General features: G+C 47.5%; 1 protein-coding gene across 1 annotated transcript in view; it reads right to left on the minus strand.

Moving 5' to 3' along the window:
* Window positions 1-22,246, minus strand: part of TG (thyroglobulin) — a 247,796-nt gene extending 225,550 nt beyond the window's left edge. The window contains exons 1-10 of the mRNA XM_036831001.1: window positions 22,143-22,246; window positions 21,030-21,138; window positions 19,621-19,718; window positions 18,282-18,485; window positions 17,758-17,917; window positions 11,760-11,866; window positions 11,148-11,291; window positions 10,772-10,957; window positions 4,784-5,884; window positions 3,554-4,141 (exon numbers count right to left, since the gene is read on the minus strand). Of these exons, the coding sequence (XP_036686896.1) occupies window positions 3,554-4,141; window positions 4,784-5,884; window positions 10,772-10,957; window positions 11,148-11,291; window positions 11,760-11,866; window positions 17,758-17,917; window positions 18,282-18,485; window positions 19,621-19,718; window positions 21,030-21,138; window positions 22,143-22,233 (2,788 nt within the window). The 5' untranslated portion in view covers window positions 22,234-22,246. The remainder of the gene's footprint in view (window positions 1-3,553; window positions 4,142-4,783; window positions 5,885-10,771; window positions 10,958-11,147; window positions 11,292-11,759; window positions 11,867-17,757; window positions 17,918-18,281; window positions 18,486-19,620; window positions 19,719-21,029; window positions 21,139-22,142) is intronic.
* Window positions 22,247-25,142: the final 2,896 nt, after the last annotated feature.

Consider the following 25,142-nt stretch of genomic DNA (forward strand, 5'->3'; position numbering starts at 1 on the left):
CTATGCTTACTGCTCATGTCTTTCAGAATAGAACGAAGATTCCATAACTGGACACTTAAGACCTTTGAAAATCTGGCCCCAATCTACCCTTAGTCTCTCCTTCTATCATACCCTCCTAAGTACCCTGTCCCCCTTCCTGCCACCTTTCTCCACCCATCCCCAACAAAGCAGACCCTTCCACAGTCTCCCTGACTCGGCACATCTATTTCCTCTGTGAGGAAGGGCTGGGCAAACATCCCTCACGATCCAGAAGCTGATGCCATGCAAACTGTCCCCAACTCCCCATTCGGTGAGTAGCCCCATTCTCTGGGCATCCTCCATCGTGTCTTCTGTGTTCACACTTCTGTTCTATCATTTCAGTTTATTACCCGATGACAAGTCAGTTTCCCACACTAGTCTCTGAGCCCCTGGAGGACAGACACCATAACTTTCTCATGATTGTTTCCCCATCACACGGCACAGTGCACACAGTAGGTGGTCCATAAATGCGCATGAAGTGAAGAAAGCAAATTGCAAACAGGCCAGAGATGGCAATATGGACAGGACCTGACACCATATCCCTAGAGGCAGGAGCCATCATCCCCGCACGTGTGTAGTAAGTTACTGGTCACCTCCTTACTTACTGTCAGTCGTATTAATCCAGTTAGTTGAGGGCTTTCTATGTACTGGACCTAGCACTTTCCATCTATTATCTGCTATAATTCTCACACCAACACTTTTGAAGTAGTTATCTGCCATAACCCAGATTTTACAGATGAAGCTAAGACTAAGAGGAACGACCTTCCTCTAGCTCACAGAGTAGGAGGTAACAGAACCCGGATTCAAGATGCCTAGAGCTCTGTCTTCTAGGTCCATCCTTCTCAAACTTTAGGGAGCATTAGATCCACCTGGGGATCTTGCAGAAGTGCAGATTTTGATTAAGCAGGTGGGGTCCCAGATTCTGAATTTCTAACAAGTTCCCAAAGTGGTGCTGGTGCTGCTCGACTCCACTTTGAGCATCAGGGCTCTGAACCAATGGCCACCAAGCCCTTCTGATAATACGCCCCCATCAACGAAAGAGTTTGAACATGCACCCCCAAAACATGTGCATTTCTTTATTTATAAAGCATATGTATGTACCAGTATAATAATGTGCTGGGTACAGTTTTCTCAGCTGTTTCAGCTGTCAACAATTAATGGCAAAAACAAAAACAGAAATTTAAAAGGAAGAGATAAAATACTAAATATAAATGGAAGTTCTAATACTTTCTTCCCAGTGGATTATTCTATACACCCGGGTGGTCTACTCGACACAACCTCTCGTTACTCAATGAAAGAGATGGTATATTCTGAGGCCAGCTCCAACGCTTTGGTGAATAAGGTCTCAAAGTGAGTAAGACTAGCTACTGAATTTACTAGGTGCTTTTGGTATCAGCAACTCAGGCCCCAAAAATTAGATCCAAAGAGGACCAAATTCAGTCTTAAATCATCTAAAATTACAGGAATGTCCCTGTGTAGGAGACCTGACCATTGGTCCAGAGAATCTCAAAAAATAAATGAGACTTCTTATATAACAGTCATGCTGACATCTGTGTGTTGACTTTGAAGGTCAGCCCTTCATGCTAGGACTTGACATGTTAAAGGAGAATCCTAGTAGTGGGTCTCCAGGCTGTTCAAGATGCCCAGGGCATTACCGTTCTCATCACATATTCCTATCACCCAAAACCCACTTCTGCTAAAGCCTAAACTTTGGCTAATGTCAAAATAGTGACACTAATTCAAAAAAATACGTGCACTCCAGTATTCATAGCAGCATTATTTACAATTGCCAAGATATGGAAGCCACCTAAGTGTCCATAAACAGATGAAGGGATAAAGAAGACACCTAAGTGTCCGTAAACAGATGAATGGATAAAGAAGATGTGGTGTATATATATATACACACACACACACGCACACACAATGGAATACTACTCAGCCATAAAAAAAAGAATAAAGTTTTGCCATTTGCAGCAACATGGAGGGACTTGGAGGGCATTATGCTAACTGAAATAAGTCAGACTGAGAAAGACAAATACTGTATGATATCACTTATATGTAGAATATAAAAAATACAATAATCTAGTGCATATAACAAAAAAAGAAGCAGATTCACAGATACAGAGAACAAACTAGTGGTTACCAGTGAGAGTGGAGGGGCAATATAGGGATGGGAGAGTGGGAGGTACAAACTACTGAGTATAAGATAGGCTCAAGGATAAATTGTACAACATGGGGAATATAGCCAATATTCTGTAGTAACTGTAAATGGACCGTAACCTTTAAAAACTGCATAAATTTTTTAAAATTTTTAAATAAAAAAATTAAAATTAAAAAAAGAGTCTGATTAATTTTAACAATAGCCAGAAAGGTCTGGACAATGTTGAACACTGCAAAGGATGAATTGAGAGAGTTTATTGGACTTAACAGCTATAATATTACCTGTAAAATTAGCAACTGCTGGTTAGTGAGATTCTGCTTTGGTAATACCAGTGTTGAATCTGTCTGGTTGCTCTTTCAAACTGATGGCATGGCTATTTGGTGGTAAGCATTTTAGTTTAAGACACAAAGTCAGCTTCCTTCTGTTTATGTCATACACCATAGCTTTGTTATAAGTCTTCTGCCACAAAGCTGAACTCACAGACCTCCTTCAGCAGCTCTTCAATTAGCCCTTGAATTAACCCCCCTCAAGTACTGATAAATAAAGGCACTTTGAAGACAGAAGCTCTTCCTGAGTTCCAGAGCACCTAGCAGTGTCCTTATAAGTAACAAAACCATCATAATACGTGCTGGTTAACCAAACGATGCACCTAACTTATGACAGATTACTAAAGCATTCGCCATACAGAGCAAGAGCCAGGTCATATTCACTTTACAGCCTTCATTGGGCTAAGATAATGCTTTGCACACAGAAGACATCCAGTTAAAATTTGAGGCATTGATTTAAATAATCGATTATATGAAAATTTAAAAATGAATTACATTAACTTTGCCGATGCCTGACTGTGTAGATGTAGGGAAATCACTTCCCTTCTATGAGCCTCGGTGTTATGGACTGAACGTTTGGGTCCTCCCCAAAGGGATGTGCTAAAGCCCTAATCCCCAGTGGGATGGTATTTGGAGGTGGGACCTCTGGGAGGTGATTAGTTTTAGGCGAGGTCGTGAGGGTGGGGCCCTCATGATGGGATTAGTGTCTTAAAGAGACCAAAGCTTTCTCTCTCTCTGCCATGTGAATACACAGCGAGAAGGTGGCCTTCTGCAAGCCAGGAAGACGGCTCTCACCAGGAACCGAGTCTGCCGGCACCTTGACCTTCCACCCTCCAGAATTGAGAGAAACAAATTTCTGTTGGTTAAGCCCCTCAGTCTGCTACTCTGTTATAGCCTCCTGAGCTGACCAATACACTCAGTTTTCTCAGCCATATGTTGAAGGGATGTACCTGGCCTTCTCTAAACTCCATTCCAGCTTTGACAATACACTCCCACCAGACACCCTTTTTAAAAAACCACAAATTCAGGTCTTCGTGGTTTAACTCACATGCTGGGACCTTGCTGGGCTCGGTCCAGGTTCCCTCCAGCTTTTGACCAGCCTCATCCACACACCAGCAGCTCCGGAGGTCGAAGTGGGCCAGTGGAGTGCTAAAGTCTGAGTAGGACCCTGGGTATCGGCTGAGCTGGCCATTTAGGATCTGCCAGAAGAGGTAGGGCTCCAGAAGGATGTTCCCTCCGGGCTGGGTCAGGTTCCCTTCCAACACTGCCAGCGGGACATCTTGGACTGAAGAGTATCTTGCCAGCCCTGGGAAGATGTCTTGTTGGCCAGCCTCATACAGACTTTGAATAAAGAGACGGAAGCTTCTGGAAGCCACTTCTCTGTAGCTCCTGATCTTCATTAGCAGCTCTGCAGGGGTCAGCTCCTGGCCACCACTGTTCTGAGCTCGCCACTGTTCATACCACTCAAAGGCCTGCTCGGGGGGCCCGTCACATTGCACACGTCTCCACTGCCCGCTGGCACCGCACTGCGGGATATAGATGCTGGAGAGGGTGGGCGGCATGCTGGGATTAGAGACCAGGGCCCGCACCGTCCCAAGGAAGGCACGCTCAGCCTGTAACTGACAGGGTGTGGGGCCTGGGGAGGAACAAAGCACAGGTAGGTCAGGCTAAGAAGTTTAATAAGCCCCGAAGACCGAGATGGAAGACCTTAACTGTCCAAACTCCATCTAACACCTTATACAACCATAGAGACGCCATCAACCTTAAATTTGTAAATATCATCCAGAAAGAGAACATCCCCATCACTGAACCAACACGGTTGAGACCAGCTGTTGTCAGCACGGCAGACGCGTATGTGGCAGTTCCTTAAGGCCAAATAAATCTCCCTATTCACTCCTTAGAATGGTAAACATTATCAAGACCTTTCTGGACAATTTTTAAATCAGCCAGCATAATATTTAAAATGGATAAACAACGAGGACCTACTGTATAGCACAGGGAGTTCTGCCCAATATGATGTAACAACCTAAATGGGAAAAGAATTTGAAAAAGAATAGATACATGTATATGTATAACTGAATCACTTTGCTGAACACCTGAAACTATCACAACATTGTTAATCAACTATACTCCAATATAAAATTAAAAGTTAAAAAAAAAAATCAGCCAGCGTATTTTGCCATAACAGAAGTTGGGGCTTTAGCTACGACTGTAATACACTGTGTCAGCACCCCAGGGGAGAATCAGAGTCTGCAGATTGAATACCCAACAGACTTACATTGCTTGGGTTCTCCAAGTTCACTTCGAGTTCCGGGAATAGGCTGACCCTCGGCATCCACACAGTAACACTCTGAGTTGAAGCACTGGACGGGGAGGAAGTGCCCCTCACTGGTACAAGAAGGGACAAACAGGCTGGACCCTGCAGGCTGGCTACCCAAGAGGCTTTGCATGCGCATCCTTTGCTTTTCACACTCTGTGGGGCACTTCGGTTGTCCACCTCTGACCCTGGAGCCAGCAAGTTCTTGGCCCCGGGCATCCACGCACCAGCACTCTCCAGCAAAGCACTGGACCTCCTTGTAGCTCCCTTCTGCAGTACATGATGGGACAAAAAGGCTGCCAGGTGTCTGCCCACAGCCCTGGGAGCTAAGCACCATTTCCATCACGTCACCTAAATCCTTTGCTTTGTCCTCTGGCACAGAAATTGCATGCTGCAAGAAGAGAAGGAATTCTGGAAGCTCCAGGAGGGAAGAAAGGAATTTCAGGGCATTTTGATTCTCTTGTAAGTTGATTTCAAAGCCAAAGCTGCCCACAACTGGCTTATTCATAGCAACGCCCATCTTCAAGGCTTCAGGGGCTTCCGTGGCAGGATTTGAATTCAGTCCCACGGAGAAGGGCTTGGCCGGATCTGCTAGTGCCCGTCCATTTTGGAAGCCTGGGAGACCAAGTTGCTGGAAAAAGCGGCTGAAATTAAACGTACCTCTTGGGCCCAGGGCTCCAGACAAGTTAAACTGGACGACATTCTCCAAAAATCTCCCTCCAAAGAGGTTTTGCTGGAGTCGCTTTGGGTTGGTGGTGAACTGCAGGGCGAGACGGGCCAGCTCTCGGGAGGGAAGAATCCCTCTGAGGGCTTCTTTGAGGAGACCTTCTAGGGCAGGAAACCGTGTATCATGCCCTTGTACCATTGGGTGGAGAATCCCAGAATCCACAAAGAGCTCCTTGGTCGAGGAGGGGCAGGATGAGGCAAACCTGGCGACTCTCTGAGAGCCCGGTCCTTCCTCGGGAGCCAAGAACAAGTTGTGCCGGCTAAAGTAGCCCGAGGGCCCAAAGCGGAGTCTGGAAAAGGCCCGCCGCCTCTCAGAGGGACAGGACTGGTCTTCAGCTGCAGGAGAAATGCAAACAGAGATGCAAACAGAGAAATGGTTTTACTATCACCAGTAACCCTGACACAAGGCCTCAGATCTTTCTGGTAATGAGATGAAAAAAGTCAGTCAAGGACCGAATTCATACCTCTTGCTTCTCTGTATCTTTTTATTAACATTTTTTCCTTTCCCCCTGAGCAGAACCCGTGGCCCCCATCTTGGGGAGTAAGGACTCCAGTTGACTTGACTTTCTCTCCTAGATTTCATTAGAGGGTGACCTCCCCCTCAGGCCGGGCTCAGAGACACCAGCTCACTTTCTGGAACCCTGACCACACATTCACCACCATGAATGATGTCTCCCCACCAGGTGTCCTACCTCGCCCAATATTCAAGTCCACCCGGAACCTCAGAATGTGGTCTCACTTGGAATGAGCATCTCTGCAGATGTCATTAGTTAAGATGAGGTCATACTGGATGAGGGTGGGCCCTAAATCCAATGACTGATGTCCTTAAAAAATGCCATGTTACAGAGGAGATACACGGGGAAGAAAAACACATGAAGATGGATGCAGAGACAAGAGTGATGCAGCTATAAGCCGATGAATGCCGATGACTGCCAGCAAACATCAGAAGCCAGGACGGGGCAAGGAAGGAGTCTACTCCGGAGCCTTCCGAGGGAGCGCGGCCCTGCTGACACCTTGATTTCAGACTTTTGGCCTGCAGGACTGTGAGAGAATAAATGTCTGTTATTTTAAGCCACCCAGTTCGTGGTCATTTCTTACAGCCCCCCTAGGAAACTACTATACCAACAAATTCCTATTTGTTTTTAAGGAAATGTTGTTTTCCAGTATTCTCCTACTGGAATTCTTAATGGCCTTTAATGCTTCATTATATGCTCTTCGTGTGGCTTCCAATTCCTCCTTGTGGGTCATTTCGTCTAGGCTAACTATTTTGTAGTCTGTTTGAGGATAAGAACCATACTTTAAGTGCTACTGGTATTTCCCATAATTAGAAATATTTTCCTGTTTCAACATATTGATACAGTATTTAGGAATTATGATATTTCCCATAACATAATACAATAATGCCCACTCAGCAAACACACTTAGCACATTCTCCCAGGCTTCTTGACCTTTCCTTGAAATTATTAATTAAATAGTATTAACTCAGTCAACTCAATACATGCATAGTCAGGTCATTCTATCCGAATATCCTAAATTGACGGTCATCCCATCTGAATATCCTAAGTTGACTGTCATCCCGTTCAGAGAAAAGATTTTAAATTCAAACTCCAATTGTCTCAGTCACATAGGTGGACGGGAGAAAGCTCCATTTTTCTCCATAAAACCGTAAACCTTAGAAGGCCTTTGCAACCCACCCACCCGCAACTTTTCCAAATAATTCTTTTCCCTCAGTTCACATGGGTGCCAAAAAGGAAGTCAGCCAATTTTCCTCTGTAACCAGGCAATAGAGAAAGAGCTGGAACTTGCGGTCAGAGAGAGTGAGAAAGACTGGCAACATCTGAACACACAACACATCCGTCCACGAGGCCGCAGCTTCCTCTAATGGATATTACAGCAAGGTACGGAAGAAATCAAGTTCACGGCTCGGCTTACTCTCTTTCCAAATTAAGAGCATATCCTGTCCATTCATTTGTTATGTAGTTACCAAGGCAAAAAAAAAAAGAAAGAAAGAAAATTCAGATATTCGTTCCATGTGGCATTTGTTTCCATGGAAACAGGACTGATACACCAGAGGGAAAAAGTAAAAAAAAATATAAGATCCATGCATTTGGAAGTACTTTTGGTTTTAACTTGGAAGAACGCAGTTCTTCATTTTCACCTGGAAATTGGAGGGCACAATATTCTCTGGGTTTTAACAGAACCAAAGTGTAATTGTAAAACTACCTTCAAGGCAGAGCTTCAGAATGTCCTTTTTCTACATCCTCACACTTAGCAGATAGAATGGTACCCAATACTGTGCCAAGAACTCAAAATGTTAAGTTGGAGAAATCAAATGGTTTACCGGGAAGTATTGAAAGAACATTTACACATGTCTATTTTGAGCCTCTAAAAAGACTGTACTCCTCCTTCACTGTTCCAAATCTTGCCCAGGCCATCCAGCTCACCTAACTTGGAAGCCTGCAAGGGCTCCTGGATTCCTCCCCCTCCACCGCTAACACCTTTCAGGGTCTCACTGCAAGGTGGAACGGAGTCTTTTTTTTTTTTAAGATTTTCTTTTTTTGATGTGGACCATTTTTAACGTCTTTATTGAATTTGTTACAATATTGCTTCTGTTTTATGTTTTGGTTTTTTGGCCACGAGGCATGTGGGATCTTAGCTCCCCGACCAGGGATCGAACCCACACCCCCTGCATTGGAAGGCGAAGTCCTAACCATTGGACCGCCAGGGAAGTCCCTGGAACGGAGTCTTACTGGGATGCCTGGTGACATGTCTCATGTCCACACCCTCTTCCCCAGCCCGCTGCTTCTACTTCAGTATTGCTTCCCATCCTGGGCTGAATAGTCTCCCCAGAACTCATGTCCTTCCTGGAACCTCAGACGTGATCTTCTTTCGAAACAGGGTCATTGTAGATGTAATGAGTTAAGATGGGGTCCTACTGGAGTAGGCTCTACCACTCCAGAGGGCTCTTAATTATAGGATTAAGTGGGCTCTTAATCCTATGCAACTAGTGTCGTTACAAGAAGAGGAGACGAGACACAGAGGCAGACACCTAGGGAGACAGCCATGTGACAACAGAGGCAGAGTGTGGAGTTATGCAGTCACGAGCCAAGGAACACCGAAGATTGTTGGCATAAAGAAGGATGAAACAATGCCATTTGCAGCAACATGGATGGACCTAGAGATTATCATGCTGACTGAAGTAAGTCAGACAGAGAAAGACAAATATCATATGATATTGCTTATATGTGGAATCTAAAACAAGGGTACAAATGAACTTACCTACAAAACGGAAATAGAGTCACAGATGTAGAAAACAAACTTATGGTTACCAGGGGTAAGGGTGGGGAGGGATAAATTGGGAGATTGGGATTGACATATACACACTACTATATATAAAATAGATAACTAATAAGGACCTACTGTATAGCACAGGGAACTCTACTCAATAGTCTGTAATGGCCTATATGGGAAAAGAATCTAAGAAAGAGTGGATATACGTATATGTATAACTGATTCACTTTGCTGTACACCTGAAACTAACACAGCATTGTAAATCAACTATACTCCAATAAAAATTTTTTTAAAAATAAAATAAAACAATTACGTTTCTGTCTAAAAACACAAAGATTGCTGGCGCCTAACACAAGCCAGGAAGAGGCAAGGAAGGATTCTCCCCTGAAGCCTTGAGAGCGAGCACGGCCCTGCTGACACCTTGATTTTAGACTTCTAGCCTTTAGAACTGTACAAGAATATATTTCTGTTGTTCTAAGCCACTCAGTTTGTGGTCATCTGTTACAGCCACCCCAGGAAAGTAACACAGGCCCCTTATCTCTCTTCAGGACACTGCAATGACCTTCAAACGCCCCACTACCTGCAGCTTGATGCTCCTGTACAATCTGCCCTCCAAAATGCCTGGGCTGTCTTCCCTATACACAAACCCCACATGGCACTCTCCAGCTTAAAAACCCTCAACAGTTCCTCTGACCCTCCAGGATGAAGCCCCCAAGCCTTTGCTTTGCTATGAAAGACCTTACTACCCCTGCCTTTGAGAGTTCCCCACCCCAAACATACTCCAACATGTTTTTTCTCTATCCTTCTCGCGGATTCACTGTTCATTAGCTCACCAACGCCTATTACAGATCTTCCTCGACGGTGGTGGGGTGACATCCTGATAAACCCATCGTAAGCTGAAAATATCATGAAGTCGAAAACGCATTGAATACCCAACATTGTAGCTTAGCCTCGCCTACCTTAAATGTGCTCAGAACACTTACATTAGCATACAGTTGGGTAAAATCATCTTAATACGAAGCCCATTTTATAATAAAGTGCTGAATATCTCATGTAAGTATTTGTTTTTTTTGGCCTCACCACGACGCTTGCAGGATCTTGGTTCCCTGACCAGGATTTGAACATGGGCCCTGGCAGTGAAAGTGCCAAGTCCTCACCACTAGATGGCCAGGGAATTCCCTCATGTAATTTATTGAATACTGTACTGAAAGGGAAAGACAGCATAGCTGTCTGGGTACCGAATGGTCATAAGTGTATGGGTTACAATCGAGTGGCTGATGGGGAGCCGCGGCTCGCTGCCGCTGCCCAGCATCACGAGAAAGTTTCATACCGCATATCTCTAGGCCGGGAAATGATCGAGATTCAAAGCACTGTTTCTACTGAATGTGTATCATTTTCGCACCATTGTAAAGTCAAAAAATTGTAAGTCAAACCATCATAAGTCGGGACCCTTTCGTATTTGTGTCCTTATAATTTTGTTTCTCCTGCTCTTTGTAGAGAGAACGCCTCTCTTTATTTTCCTCCTTCAGGAAACATCTTTATTTTAGAAGACGCTCATCAAGTGTCACCTCTTCCATGAAGCCTTCCTGGATGTTCCCTTGCCATACATGCTGCGAGATAGGATTGACCCCGTTCTGCTCTGTGCTCCTTCAGCTATCAGCACACACTTCTCTCACAGCACGTGTACACTTAATTCTTCTTCTACTATTCTCTGAGCTCCCTGAGGAAGCAACCATGCCTGACGCAGGACTAGAAATGTATTGGAAATTAATGATGATAAAAGGGTTTGCATCATGTTGAACCTGAAGGGCCCGTGGGGGCACCCTCAGGAGGCAATGGAATTAATGGGTTATGAAGAGGTCCGTCTGGAGAGACACTTAAAGTCACACGACCTGACGAGAACAAGAGAGGAGGCCTGGAGAGGACACCCACCACAGGACGGAGGCTCCCCTTGACGCCGCGTCCCCTGGATCTCCCGTCCCTGGGCGTCCACACACCAGCACGGCCCGTCCCTCTGGCACTGTACCGCCTGGTACTCCCCATCTGGGCGGCAGCTCGGAGCGCAGGGGTGACCGAAGCTGGTGGCTGTAAACCGCTCCACTTCACATTTCGTGGGGCCTATGAGAGATCCGCGTGGTAAAGGAAAGGACAGTTGGTGTGTTTACAGCACGCGTTCTGGACGCTGGTAAGATTGCTTCAATCCCCGCACCCACTTTGCTGGGACAGCCACGGAGACTGCAGCGACTTGAAACCCGAGTGGTTCTCTCCCAGCAGAAACACACACATCTGCCGTGGGCTTAGTACTCACATCGGAATCTGCCAGAGGTGACCAGCTGCACTGCTAGGAACCGTCTCTGCAGTATTCGGTACAGGGTGGTCTCAGTGAAGGTGGAAGCAAGGTCCAGGCCAGCAAAAACGGTGTCGTAAATCTCATCGAGTAGCAGCTCCAAACCTGAGCCAAGACAGCAAGCGTTTGGAGGGAGGGGTTCATTCAGACAGGAGGCCCTGACCTTGCCGTGCAAACAGATATGAAGAGGCCAGAGCCTCCACTGGCATCATTGTGCTTTGGGTCTGAACAGGGCTTTAATGGTTTTCAAAGTCAGGGCGGCTATGTACGGTTGCACAGTTTGTTCACAGCACAAGGGAGCACAGCTGAGAGAGTGAGAGATTGCAGTCCATCCCGGGCTCTACCTGCCAAGCTTGGAGCTGCATCTGCGCAGGGGCGGGGCGGGGTGGGGGCTGGGCACCTCTTTCCAGTGTGTGCAAAGGCGCCGCGTGGACCAGCAGCAGCTGTGTTTACAGGGCCGCCCTTGAAAGTCTGCGAGGGCCACGCCCGCCTCCATATCCAGGGCAGCCCAGCCACTATTTCTGGTTTACAGGGAGTGACATTTAGGCTCTCGGGTCTGGCGAACGCGCTTACCTGTCTCAGCCAGTTCCCGCCCTTGGCTGTCCACACAGTGACAATACCCAGACACCTCCGGAAACCTTCTGCGAAAGGAACTGAAGGTCACAAATGCATCTGGGAACCTAAGAGACAATGGGATTCACGATCACCATTTCATAAAAAGCAAGTCATCATGAGCTCTTCCTGTAGAAATAAATTAACGTGGCCTCATTTCATCTGGGGAAAAGAAATGTCTGCTTCTTTATTTCATGCCATTTGCTCCAGGCTTCCTGCAGTAAATGTATTTTTTTTTCCTAAATTGGTTGTCCTTGGCCAGAGCGAGGCTGGACCTGTGAAAATAAAGCTGTGCTTGGCTGTCATCTACTAATTAGCGTTTTTCTCACTCGTGGCATTTGACCAATTTATGCCCAAGCGTGTGTCTCATAGGACCAGGCAGAAAACAGTTAATGAGCATTGCATTAACAAGTTCCTTTACTAGAATATAACCCTAGAGACTAAGGGCCAAGTGTGCTTTACAGACATATGGTACACATTGTAGATGATCTCATTTGGGGAGATCAGACGACTTCAGATCCCTTTACAACTTTTCAAGAGCTTGAAAAGAAGCCAAATTCCACGATAGGAAATTCTTATGTAGGCCATTTCCCAGTCCCATAGTTGAAAAAAACACCAAATCAATGTGACATCACTAACAAGGACTATACATCCCTTGCCATAAGTTGAGGAAAAGGATGCCTAAATCCTGCCTGACCCGGCAATTGCTAAAGGGAGCTAATTGGCTGGACTCCCCATCCTGGAAGTAATATGAAGCCCAGGTGAGTGACGTAAAGCTGTATCAGGAGTTCTTCCCATGTGTAATGACATAGCAACCAGAGAGAATTTGTTCATCTTTATGCAACATTGAGAGATTTATTTTATGCCCTATATAGCAAGTCTATGAAACCAAGTATAGTATGTTTCTACCTACATCTGGAAATATATCCCCAACCAATAAGTTAGCAGAAAAGCAGCTCTCTGCACAGATAGGTCTATTGCTGTGTAATATATTCTAGCAAAATGTTGAAAACAACCTTAATGTCCAAAGATATGAAAATTAAAAGTAAATTATAGTAAACCCCCTAAACGAATGCATGCATAATATTATGTAAAAAATGGCATGTACATACACTACAATTGCTCCTATGCAAATGAACCAGTATTGGAAGGGAATATATTTGCAGGAACTGCTCAGAGCCTGAACACAGGGTGCACGAGTATTAGTTAATTTGAATGGAAATGAATGCACAAAGCAAGACCTATGAACGCACTGTAGAATTATGGATTTTTTTCCATGTTGTTGGTCTATGACTGTGTGTATGTGAGTTAAATTAAAAAGAATGTTACACTAAGTGAGTTGAATAAAAGAAACTAAAAACTCACTTGGCCCAGTTGCTCCCACTGACAGGAGGTATAGGACAGAAGTTCATTCATTGGAACCTGGGACAATTCAATTACAAAAGTGCTAATAATAGTAGCATAATCACTTCCATTTATTGAACACTAATTTGTAGAAGACAACCTGCAAAATGTTTAATATATGTTGACTCATTTAATTCATTTAACCCTCCTAAAAGGCAGGTGATATTTTTTTCATGCCCATTTTAGAGGTTAAAAAAGTGAGGTATATTGGCCATGGGTCTTGAACCAGTGGTGGGAACGGGGTTTCAAATCCAGGGCTTTACCACCACGTGATCTCTGCTAATGGTGTTATGCAGTGTGTTTGGCTGTACCCTATTCCTGCCCCATATCCTGAGAGGCAGTCCTCTGTTTTGACACTCTTCTTTCTAGCCGGACACTGAGCTTTTCTTGGCATCTAATAGACAGTGATGGGTCACTCAGCTGGCCCGGAGTTCTGAAGCCCATTCCAGCATGAGGCACAGGAAGTTTAAATCACTCCAGTCCCACATTCCACCAATTCAACCCAGAGACCCACCTCAACCTTCAACTAATGGAAAAGGATGCTTTCTTTGGATTTTATCAGGATGATAATAAAAGAGTCCTCAAGAAGGAAAACTGTAGTGGAGGGGAAAATGATGGTGTTTCTGCTTTTATGTTCAGATTGTGGCCAACATAGAGAAATCACAAATGAGGCTCCGTGCAATACAAAATGTCAGCCCCTGCCAGGCGTCCGCTCCTGCCCACCTGCAGTGTAGGATTCGTGCCCCTGGACCCAGGGAGCCAACACCCCCTACTCAGTCAGATGCTCCAACCCTCTCCCAGACAGCCCCTCCAGACATCTCGCCATTGATGAAGACTAGCAGAGCCCTCCTCAAAGTCAAGCGCTGTGACTCCCACAATGCTTGGGGCACTGCAGACACTGCAGAGGGTCCTGTGAGGGTAACAGGTGATGAGTCATGAGGATGTCTCCACACACAGTCGCTCACACGTGCAGGTAACGAGGCCCCTTTACCACATGTTATGACGCATCTGCTCCTTCTCCCTGGATCACCTGTATAGCATGGGTTGCCAAGGCATTTGAAGAAGTGTGAATGAGCTCAGTCACTAAGGACAAGAGCTGATAAAGAAACCGGCTGACTGAATTTAATTCGGGTCACTAAAGCCTTGATAATGGCATCAGCTCTTAAGCCCTTTACTACAATCTGCTTAGCCAGAATACGCTTCCCTAGTTAGTGGTTAGGTAAGGGCGATGAGAAAGATGGGGGAAGGGTCAGAAGGACTAGCAAAGCTCACTCCATCATGTCACCCCATCATGACATGTTTTTTTGGTCACCGGCCAAACAGGTGTAGTTAACAGCTGCCTTTTTCAAGAGGCAAAAGGACCTGCCTTAAATGGGCAAATGCTGTGGCCAAGTTCAAGTGTAAATCATCACCCAGCACATCAAGAACCCACAACAAACAGGTTGGCAAATGAGGCTTCCGGGCTCCCGGTGGCCCCATGGAAATAGGTCAACGCCTTACGCCACTTCTCCATGTGAATTTCCCATAGAAATCGCCTCAGATTCAATATTCCAAAAGCAAATTTGTGACTTTTCCTTTCCAGACTCTTCCTGTACCATCCATCCAGAAACCAGACCTTGGAGTCCTCCTTAACTTTTCCTCTCCCTCGCCTCCCATGTCTGTTCCTTCACCAAGTTCCGTGGAGTCCACCAAGTCAGCATTTGTCCAATCCCACTCCATCTCACCACGGTCCTCCCCATCACCTGCTCTGGTCCAAGTCGACAGCACCTCTCACCTGGACTAGTACGGCAGTCTCCGAACTTGTACAGTCACCCCCAGGCACCCGTTCTGCTCTTCCCCGACCCCAGTCCATTCTTTTCAAAATCCAAGTCTGATGGTTAATAAGATATACCCAACTCCCACTCAGGCTTAAAATTCTTGATGCAGTATTGGGGACGTACTGAAACTAAAAAATTACTCCTTGTTTATCTGAAATTCAAATATCACTGGCCATCTGGTATTTTTTCAACTGGCGACCCTAGGTGTTATTACATCTAGACTCTCCACGTAGCCTCCGTGGCTCCTGATACTTCGCCCCAGTGGAGTCACTGGGGCTGGCACTGCTCAGGTCTGCTTATAAGAAAATTCCTGAATATGGCTGGGCTTCCAGTAACCAGCCACCTGACCCTTCCCATGACCTTCTTAAATCAGAATTCGCTCAGAGACATGCTTGCTTACATGAAAGAAAGGCTCCCATTTCAAGGGTGAACTTTTTTTGTTCCGTAACAATAGACGCTTAGTCCTGAATGTTTGCCTTTAACTCGACTGCCCTCTGGTGGAAGCAGCTATGCATTGTGCCTCAAGCTGGCACCTGCAGGAAGTTCTTTTGATGACTGTAGGTCTACTGTATGTAAGGCTCTGTGCTCTATGCTGTGGGGAACAGAGATGAACTGAGGTTTTGTGGGATGGTAAAAGGAGACAGACAGCTCTGGAACCCACCAATTGTGCTTCCTAGGCTAGGGTCCTTAACTTCTGTGCTTCAGATTCCCCACTGTGTGCCAGAGACCATCAATTCCAATTATTTTTGTAAATATTGAAGTAAATGAAAGGATCTCAAATTCCCTGTATATAGTGAACATCCAGTTGAACTTGAACTGAGCACACGTAGGTTTGCATCAATGAGCATCAGTAAATCAGGCTGTTTGGAGATTCCTATGTGCACACGGGCAGGCCTTGTGGGGCGGGGAGGGGAATGTAACCTACATTTGCTGAATGTAACCTACATTTGCTGAAGCTGGTGATCTGTAAGGAATCTGTAAGGATTCCTTACAGATGCATAATAATTTACAATTTTCGCAGTGGTTTTATAGACAAGGGCTCAGCATATCTTCACCGTGACCTAACGAGCCAGTGTTGTCCTTACAGATGAGGACACTGAGGCTCAGAGAAGTAAGTGACCAGGTCACTTTGCCAGCAGTGACAGAGTCAGAATGAGGGTCACAGGGCAAATGCTATGGGGCCAGGCGGGTAATGCAAACAGATGGAGCAGGAGGTGTGTGGCAGCAGGACACGGAGAGACCCAGAGCAGCGGGGGGTGCGCGCTCAGTCCAAAGAGAACCAGCTTCTTGGTGCCATGCGACAATGCATGTAGCCCTCACCCTTGTTCTTCAGAATCAGGAATTCAGAATTTTGTGTATTATGCTGAACATATAAAATTGCTGATGTTCAACTATTTTTACCTACACAAACGGAAATTTCACAGGATTCTACTTAAAATCCCCCAGTTTTTAAAACATTATGCAGCTCAAAGGAGACTTATCTCTGGACAGTTCTTGGTCACAGGCTTTTATCTGTGACCCCTTCCGGCACATCCCTCTCTCTCATAGGGAAAGAAACTTGTTGTTTTGAAAGCCAGCCACATAAAGGCTCAGGTTCTCCAAGAGAATTCCTATCAGTATTCACAGACTAATATTCTTATTTATTTTCACTCAGAGTGTTTCAATTATATCTGAAGTCTGTGCGAGCCCTTTACAGTAATAAAGTAGACATCTTGAATAACCAGCAGCTATCCAGTTATTTGGGCCAAGATCTATGATGCATCCCCCTTTTTATATTTGCTATTTAAATCTTTAAACTCGTTGATAGGTGCAAACATACATGCAATTTATAAAAATGCATAAAAACGGTCCACGTTTTTTATGGAGCCATCTTTTCTCCTTTTCTGCTGGTTCCCTTCTCCACAGCAACCCGACCCTCAAGGCGGCTGTGATAACCACACAGTATGTGCTTGTTCATGTTTTTCTCTGCGCTCACCTAATCCTATACGGACACAAGCATGATCACATGATATGAACATAATATATAATCATATATGCGCTCACCTAATCCTATACGGACACAAGCATGATCACATGATATGAACATAATATATAATCATATATGCGCTCACCTAATCCTATACGGACACAAGCATGATCACATGATATGAACATAATATATAATCATATATGCACATGAAGGGACCTGTCTGCTTGTTGGTTTTCTAAAAATTAAATCCTCTTACATTATCTGTACCTTGTGTATCATATTATCTTAATGTGCTGCAGAATCCTCTCCGAATCAACTGGAATAGTTGATTTGCATTTTTTTTAAGGGCTGCAGAAATATTTATGGCAGGTGCACATTTATCCAGCCATCCACCTTGGGTTGTCAGTCACTTTGTTCCCAGTTTTTGGCTACAATAAAAAACGATGCAGTAGACATCCTGGTACGTACATCTTCACATTCTGGTGTCTTTATCTCCATAGGCTGGCTGGGCCAGAGGGTTCGCCTATTTTTAATCTGAATGGCTGTTGCCAGCCTGCTTTGTGGGGAATGCTGTAGCCCTTCAGATGTCCGTCACAGCAAACGAGCGTGAGGCCTCACTCCGTTCCCACGGGCTGCGTGTCTCACACACACACACACACACACGTGCGCGTGCGCCCCAGCGTACAGTCCCAAAGTGAGCAGGAGCTTTGGCAGGCGATGGGAAGGGATGGCCCGTGATGAGCACACTCAGGGGCCCGGCAGCCCTTACCTGCTGTAGCTGTGGACCAGGTCGAAGATCATCATGTCCGTGGTGTTGACGAACTTGCACTGCACAGACATGAAGGCTCCGTCTGGAGAACACTGGGGCGGGGACTTGTCCCCCACCCCGTGGAGGAGACGGCGGTTTCTTATCTCACAGCTCCCTGGACCTAAACGTTTCCAAGAAAACAGTTTTTAATTCTTCCATACAAGGAGGTGTGTACGCTTCTGCAGTCTAGGTGCATGGGTTCATACTACACTCGTGACAGCATCCCAAACAGGGACTAAGGCCTGGGACAGGAGATGCTCCTCGAAATCCTACTTACGCTTCTAATGATCAGCCGGTGAATGTTGCTGTCCACCACATGGAACTATCAGAAGGGATAAAACCTTCCTAAAATCCCTTCCTTCTCTGTGCTGAGGGCCAGGTCCTCTGCCTATTCTCGGGGAGCCTTGACCCTGTTTTGGTTCCGATATGGGAGGCCGCACACAGCCTCCGCCTCCTCATGGGGTGCTGGTGCCAGTGGGACTTACATCGTGTCGGCCTCCCCCGCTGGCGGGTCCCGTACACCTCCATCCCTTCCGGGTCCACGCACCAGCACTGCTCCCGTCGCAGGTCGCACTGCACGGGCTCGTAATCCCCCGAATCCTGACACTGAGGGAGGTAGGATGTGGCCGTGCTGTTGATGTAGCTGCTCAGCAAGATCTGCTGCTTCTGCAGCTGGCAGAACGACAGACCTGTGGCAGCAAAGAGCAGCGTCAGAGCAGGACAGCAGGGGCGACTTAGGGGTCGTAGCCCAGGAGGACCACACTCCCTCCCCAGAGGCGGGAAGGCAGGGCGGTCCTTCCCACAGCCCATGGGTGCTCAATGAGCTGGCGACAGCCTCAGGACCAGCGTTCCAACTGCCCAACTCTATATCCCAGGATTTCTTCTGACATCCTGCGGACCGAGCTTGGAAGGGCAGATTTCATCGTGTCCCATGGGTCCCCGGGACACCCCACAGCCCTGGCGCTGCAGAGGTGCAGTGTGAATGGAGTACAGGCTGGCTGTTGACAGCTTGTCTGAATTCAACTTTCCCCGCACACTTGCTGTGTGACCTTGGGGAAGTCCGTCACCTCTCTGTGCCCCACTCACGTTATCTATAGAATTAAAATACAACTGCCTTCTTCAGGTGCATGAGGACTAGTGACATTAGTGATTACTGCTCCTATTGAATACCTACTGTGGGCCGGGTGTCTTATGTGCATTTTAAATCCTCTCAACCGTCACAGTTGATCCTATAGCAGATACTATATTCGTGTTACAGACAAGGAACAAGAACTCAGTGACAGCATGGGACCCAGCAGCATGCTGGCCCCCAAAACCAGTGCCCAAAACAGAGCTTTGCTCCATTAAAGGATAAGTGGTTCCAGGCTCAGTTTCACAATTTTAAGATGACCAGTGTAAACTGACCTTTGTTTTAGGCTGAACTGTGACATGCTTTAAATGGGGACTGGGCTTTGACTACTCATCATAACAATTATTTTAACAGGAAAGTTTTCACCTCAGTCTCAAATTTTAGAAACACCCCAGGTGAAAGAACTCTTCCTGTGCACGTGGCCGCTTTCTGGTTTCAGAGACCTTTGATGTCTGTTCCCTGTTGCTTCCTTAGCACCAGGCACTGAGCCTGGCACATGGGGGAATTCAGAGGCGATTAGCTAAACAAATGACTTGATTGTCCCCTTGATTTTCACAGCAGTCCTGTAGGAGATAGGGTCTAATTCAAAGGGGAAGATCCAGCAGCCCATGGGGAGACTCACCCTTGACACACCCAAGCCTAGTGCTCTATCCAGGATGTGAGTTGTCCCCAGCGGGTCCCCCCTGCCAACTTACAGGCCGCAGGCCGCCCAGGCTGCCGGCTGCCGGGCACTTCCCTGCCGTCGGCGTCCACACACCAGCAGGAGCCGCCTTCCTTCCCGCACTGGACAGTCCTGAGGGCAGGAGACACAGTCAGGTACCTTTCCTCTTCCTTTCCATCCCTCCAAGCTTTAATTCATTTAAACTAGGAAGAGATTGGTGTGGAGCAGGGCAGGTGACTAGGGAAAGGGAAAGCGCTGACCCCTGTGACAGCCCCGCACATTCATTCTCCACCCGGCCAGTCTGCCAGCCCTGTAGCAAAGGCCACCCTGGTGTCCACGCTCCTGCCCCATGGAGGCTGCAGGGGGTAAAGGTGCTCCTTACGTGGACCAGGAGCGGGCAGACAGTGGCCTGGGTTACGGTTACTCAGGAAGCGCTCCGTGGGTCTCCAAGGGGCAGTGATGGCTAAACTGAGGTGGAGGGGCAAACAGGTGTTATACCAGGGGCCCAAGAAGGTAAAAGGTGTTCCAGGTAAAGAGAACATCGTATGCAAAAGCTTCTGAGGAGGGGCAGGGCTGGCTTGAACCTGCACGTGGCTAGGAAAGAGATACGGGAACAGCTATAGATTGATTAAGCGGCAAAGGTGAACCATCCTCCTAACTCCTCCGCTCCAGAATTCCCAGAGCTCCAAGCAGGGACCGGCCTTTGTGCTGGCCTTTGCACTCTCGAGAGTAGGTAAGAGCTTTGTCAGGCGCACAAAGCAAGCGTGTGAATAAAATGGAGGTGGGGTGGGGGGTGCCAGATGTCTCAGGGATGTTTCCCAGAACACAGTCCTAGAGATGGAGTCCCCCTTGTTCAAACGTGGCTGGAACAGCGTGGGGAAAGTGAAACACATGCAAAGCGTTCCTGTGTGTTATCACTCCACTCTGCCGGCAGAGAGTCCGGGCCCCGAGTTCATGTTAGGGCAGCCAAAAGCCCCTTTCCGAGAGGAGCCCAGTGGGGAGACGGCGTCATGTCGCCCAGAGAGCCGAACTCGGCACAGCCTGGAGGCAGCCACTGACCTGAAAGTCCAGAGGCCCCCGCTTCCCTCCACCTCTGACTCATCAAGAGGATGCAGGGAGGAGAAGAGGCGCCGAAGCGTCAATCATTTGACCTCCCCAGCCCTGCGCCCCTTGTTAATTAGGGTCGAAGCTTTGGCAGGAAAGGAGGGCGCGTCTTTGGTTCTGGTTGCAATGAAGCACGGGTTGGGGCGCTCTGGGTCAGATGCCTCAATGTTGATTAATCTGAGGATCCGAGCGGCAGGCACCCTCCAGGTGACAGTAGCCACATCTCACGTTCAAGGAGGAGAGTAGAGGGAGGGCGGGAAGGGTGGACAGGGGACAGGAATGCGATGTGCTTTAAGGCCTCCAAGGCCCCCGAGTCCACATGGCTGGAGTAGGCCTTACTGGAAGCTGCCATCCTCAGCGCACTGGGGAACGTAGTCTGCTCCCTTCAGAAAGGCCCCCTCCCTCTGCTGCTCACACGGACGGAGAGGCTGGGCATCCACCTGGTACTCTGCACAAAGGAAGTGACTCATCAGAGAGGAGTTGCTGGTCTGGATTCCAGTAAGAGAGACGGGCTCCCTAAAGGCACAGATGCTCTTCCGGGTTTTATTTCTAGCACCATCATCAAGTATGTTCTAACTTGCAATTTTGCAGCTACTCTCACTTTTCCAACTATGACATTAGCTCCCGTAATCCCCTGGGAGGCATTATCTCCACCTTACCCATGTGGCCCTAAGACTCGGGCAGGGAATGTCGTCTGTTCAAGATCATACAGCTGGCAAGAGAAGGATTCAAAATGAACCCTTGGATTGCACGTTCCCCCAGGGAGCAGCTGGGTCAGGTCAGAACACCATAAAGGAGGTGCTCTTGAATTTCTCAAGGCACTCCCTGAAGACAGAGCAACTTCCTGGTCCCGCATGGGAATACAGATTAATAACTCCCATGTGTCTTATTTTCCATGGAGAATGCGTGTAACATGCAGGAGCTTATGCAGAAATCACAGTCACAAATGCTTACTTTCCCAGCGAGGAAGCAAGCTGAGACTTATCCAAAGTCACAGGTTAAGCGGCTGAGCCGCAGCTAGAATTTAGGTCTATTTCATGCCACGGGTAGATCTGTGTTTTTCACTACCTGCTGACTATTTCTCAAATACCCCACACGGATAACCTAGTACTTGAGATCTCTAAGAGAATAAAAAAAAAAAAACAACGGCAATGCCAAAATTTGCTAACAGGGTGGGGTGGGGAGAACTAGAATCCAACTAGGAAGATCTGGTTTCCCATCTCCTCTCCACAGATCACTGACCCCGTGACCTCGGACCATCCAGTTTCCCTCTCAAGACCCTCTGTCTCTTCATCTGAAAAGGGAAGAGCAAGTAACTGACCTCGGGACACTGTGAGGATTAAATGAGATCACAGAGGGTCCAAGGCCCTGGGGCAAATCCTGGCTCACAAGGGGCTGGCCTGAGAGCTCCCTCCTGACCCCACGCTCCATGGCCTCAGGCTCACAACTCACCAAAGCTGTTGGCTGACACCAAGCAGGCTGAGCCCAGCAGACTGAAGACTGCCAGGGCCAGGGCCATTTTCCTGGGCCCTTCCAGGGACATAGAGGTAGAAGCCGCTGCCGCCTAGGGCTCTGGCCAGGGAGCCTTTATAGAGCTGATGGGGGCGCCCCCAGGGCACCCGCCAGCAGCGCTCAGTGAAGCAGCGCCGCCCTGTTTTCTCTGCTGGCCACGAGGAGCTCCTCCGCCTGCGTCTGCTCCCTCTGAGGACACTCATGTGGCCAGTGGGGCATAAGAATCTTGTGCAGCTGTCGGGGAGGAGAACTGGGGGGCATGGCTTCAAACTTCACCTTCAGGGGTAAAGGCCAAAGCTCTGCGGCTTTCTGGGCAACAAGCTCAGGCCCACCACGAAGGAAACGCAATCCCACCTCCCTTCTCCCTCTTCCCTTCCTCCTTCCTTCCTCCCTTCCCCCTCCTTCCTTCCTCCCTCCCTCCCTTCCTTCTTTCCTTCCAACAATGTTTCTTTAGAGCCCCAAAGTGTAGCAGACACTATTCTAGGCAATGAGGATATGGCAGAGGACAAAACAGGCAGAACCATTAATACAGACTGTACGAATTCTAGTGAGAAGCCACACACACACACACACACATTCATATTCATATTTATCCTCCTTTCCCTTCTGTCCCAGGACTTCGGATGTCGCCAACCAAAAAAGAGCAGGAACCGTGTCTTCCACACGAAGCCTGCACATCAGTGTGTTTTCTCCATTTGCTTCTCCACCTGAAGGGGAAGGGGATGGAGGCTCACTCCACAGGTGTTCAGAAGGAAGCATGGGCAGGTCTTGAAGAGCACTTGGCCGTGGGGTCAGGGAGATAACTAACAACGAGACTTAGATTTCAGGCAAAGGTGATTTGAGAAGATATGCTGGCATTTACTGGAAAATTAGAACTCCCCCCGTGTGGCCCCTTGCTACCCCCATTACACGGGCTAGTTCTACACATGCTATGGAGACCCTATAACAATATAATAAGCATAGCCTTCTGCAGCCCCTGCCATCTCTCCAGGTCCAGGTGTTCTAAAGCAGACAAGTTTTCTAAAACATTGAAACCACGGTTAGAGGTCTACCAGAAACCCCACTCACCATGCTTCCTACCACCCCCAACACGCATGCACGGACCTTGCACAGGTCAGCCTGTGTGCTGAGTCATTCTCGCTGGTCTGGCCTCTGGGAAGCAACAGAGTGGAGTCAACGAGGGTGAAAGCGTGCAGCCAGTGGGCCAGAGCCACATGGGCTTCCTTCAGAGTCAGCATGACGCATACCTGGAAGGAGAGGTGCTTCTCTCCACCCAAGCGATGGAGCGGTAAGCTTGGAGAGAACCACACCAAGACGCTGCCTCCTCACCATGAAAACCCCTTTCTCATGATGACTCAGCTCCTTGTCACTGCTCTCACCTGATCCCCCCTGAGCTGGGAGGACGTACAAGCTTTTGTGGCAACTCTGAGTGGCAGTGCCCTGGTCTGGCCTCCCCCAGTCTGCTCTTGGCTCAGGCCTCCATCAGTCCGGCATCACTGGCCCTGTCACCTCTCCCTCCCTCCTCGATCCTAATACAATCACATAGTCTTCTCGTTCATCTCCTTCATTCTTGAAGACTAGGGTGCTAGGTATAATAAGCACCTACTGGAGATTTGGGGGAAATGGAGAATAATTGGAATCCAGAGGAGGAAATGGCTTCAAAACAAACATCAGATGCCACTCTTTCTGGCCCACCACAGAGAACTGCTTACCAGCCATCTCTCCTAGAACTCCGCTTGCTGCCATGTTGCTGGGTCCCCTGCCACTGCCTTGGACAGCTACTCTCATCTCCCACATAACCAGTGACTCAAAGCCACATTCCTCTTTCTCCTTGGTTGCCAGAGCAATAATCAAAATTCCTGGAACTTGACTTCTGTTCTGCTTCCAGAAGATGGAATAGACACATTTTTTCCCTATTCCTCCTGCTAAGTACATCTAAAACCCCTGGATATTATATGTAACACAAACAGAAGACACTAAAAGATGGACAGAAAAAGACAGCCATCAAGCAACCTCAGGACCAGAGGAACAATATGGTAGCAAGTTCCCTGAATGTTATTTTGCCTCATGTATCTCAGACTGGGTGTTAGAGAAGACAGCAACCAGAAATGCCAATAAGCACAGACCCCCAAAAAAGCCCCGAGAAAAGCTTTTCGAGCCAAAGGTCCAGGAAAGGGGAGCCTGGCAAGACAGCAAACTTTTAGACAATAATTGCTCTATTCCAGCAAACCTCACAGAAAAACACTGTGGCTCCACCCCAACCCATGCCAGCAAAAGCCAGCTGGGGAGACTTGGGAATTCCACCCTTGCCAAGTTAAGGAGGCTCTCCAAGCCCCCACCAGGGTGGTGACTGAAAGGCCATGTGAGAAGCCAGAATTTTTACCCCAGCTGGGCTGGAATGAGCCCCTTCTCTCTGTGGGGTCAGTAGAGACCACGTGGGCAGCCTGAACTTCCACCCACTACCAGCCAGCAATAGTAAGGATGCCAATCCTCCCAGCTAGGGTTGCATCAGCATTGGCCGACCAGGGAGCCTAAACTCCCACACCCAACCAACTGATATCTGTCAGGTGGCAATGGAGATGGAGCAAGAATGTGGACATCTATCCTTACGAACAGCAGTGAGGTGGTGTGCCTTTTCTCCCACCTCAGTGATGTCGAGTTCTACTAAAACAGAAGATTTAATAAGATCTAGATTTTCTTAACGCACACCCAAACTGTCCAGGTTTTGACCAAAAATCACTCATCCTACCAAGAATCAGGAAAATATCAACTAGAATGAGAAACAACAATCAGCAAATGCCAATACCAAGATGATACAGATACTACAATTATTTTAAAAGAATTTTAAAGCAGTCATCATAAAAATGCTTCAACGAACAATTATGAACATACTCAAAACAAGGGAAACTATAGAAAGTTTCAGTAAAGGCATAGTCACAA

This window comes from Balaenoptera musculus, chromosome 17 (assembly GCF_009873245.2).
Source record: "Balaenoptera musculus isolate JJ_BM4_2016_0621 chromosome 17, mBalMus1.pri.v3, whole genome shotgun sequence".
Lineage (NCBI taxonomy): Eukaryota > Metazoa > Chordata > Mammalia > Artiodactyla > Balaenopteridae > Balaenoptera > Balaenoptera musculus.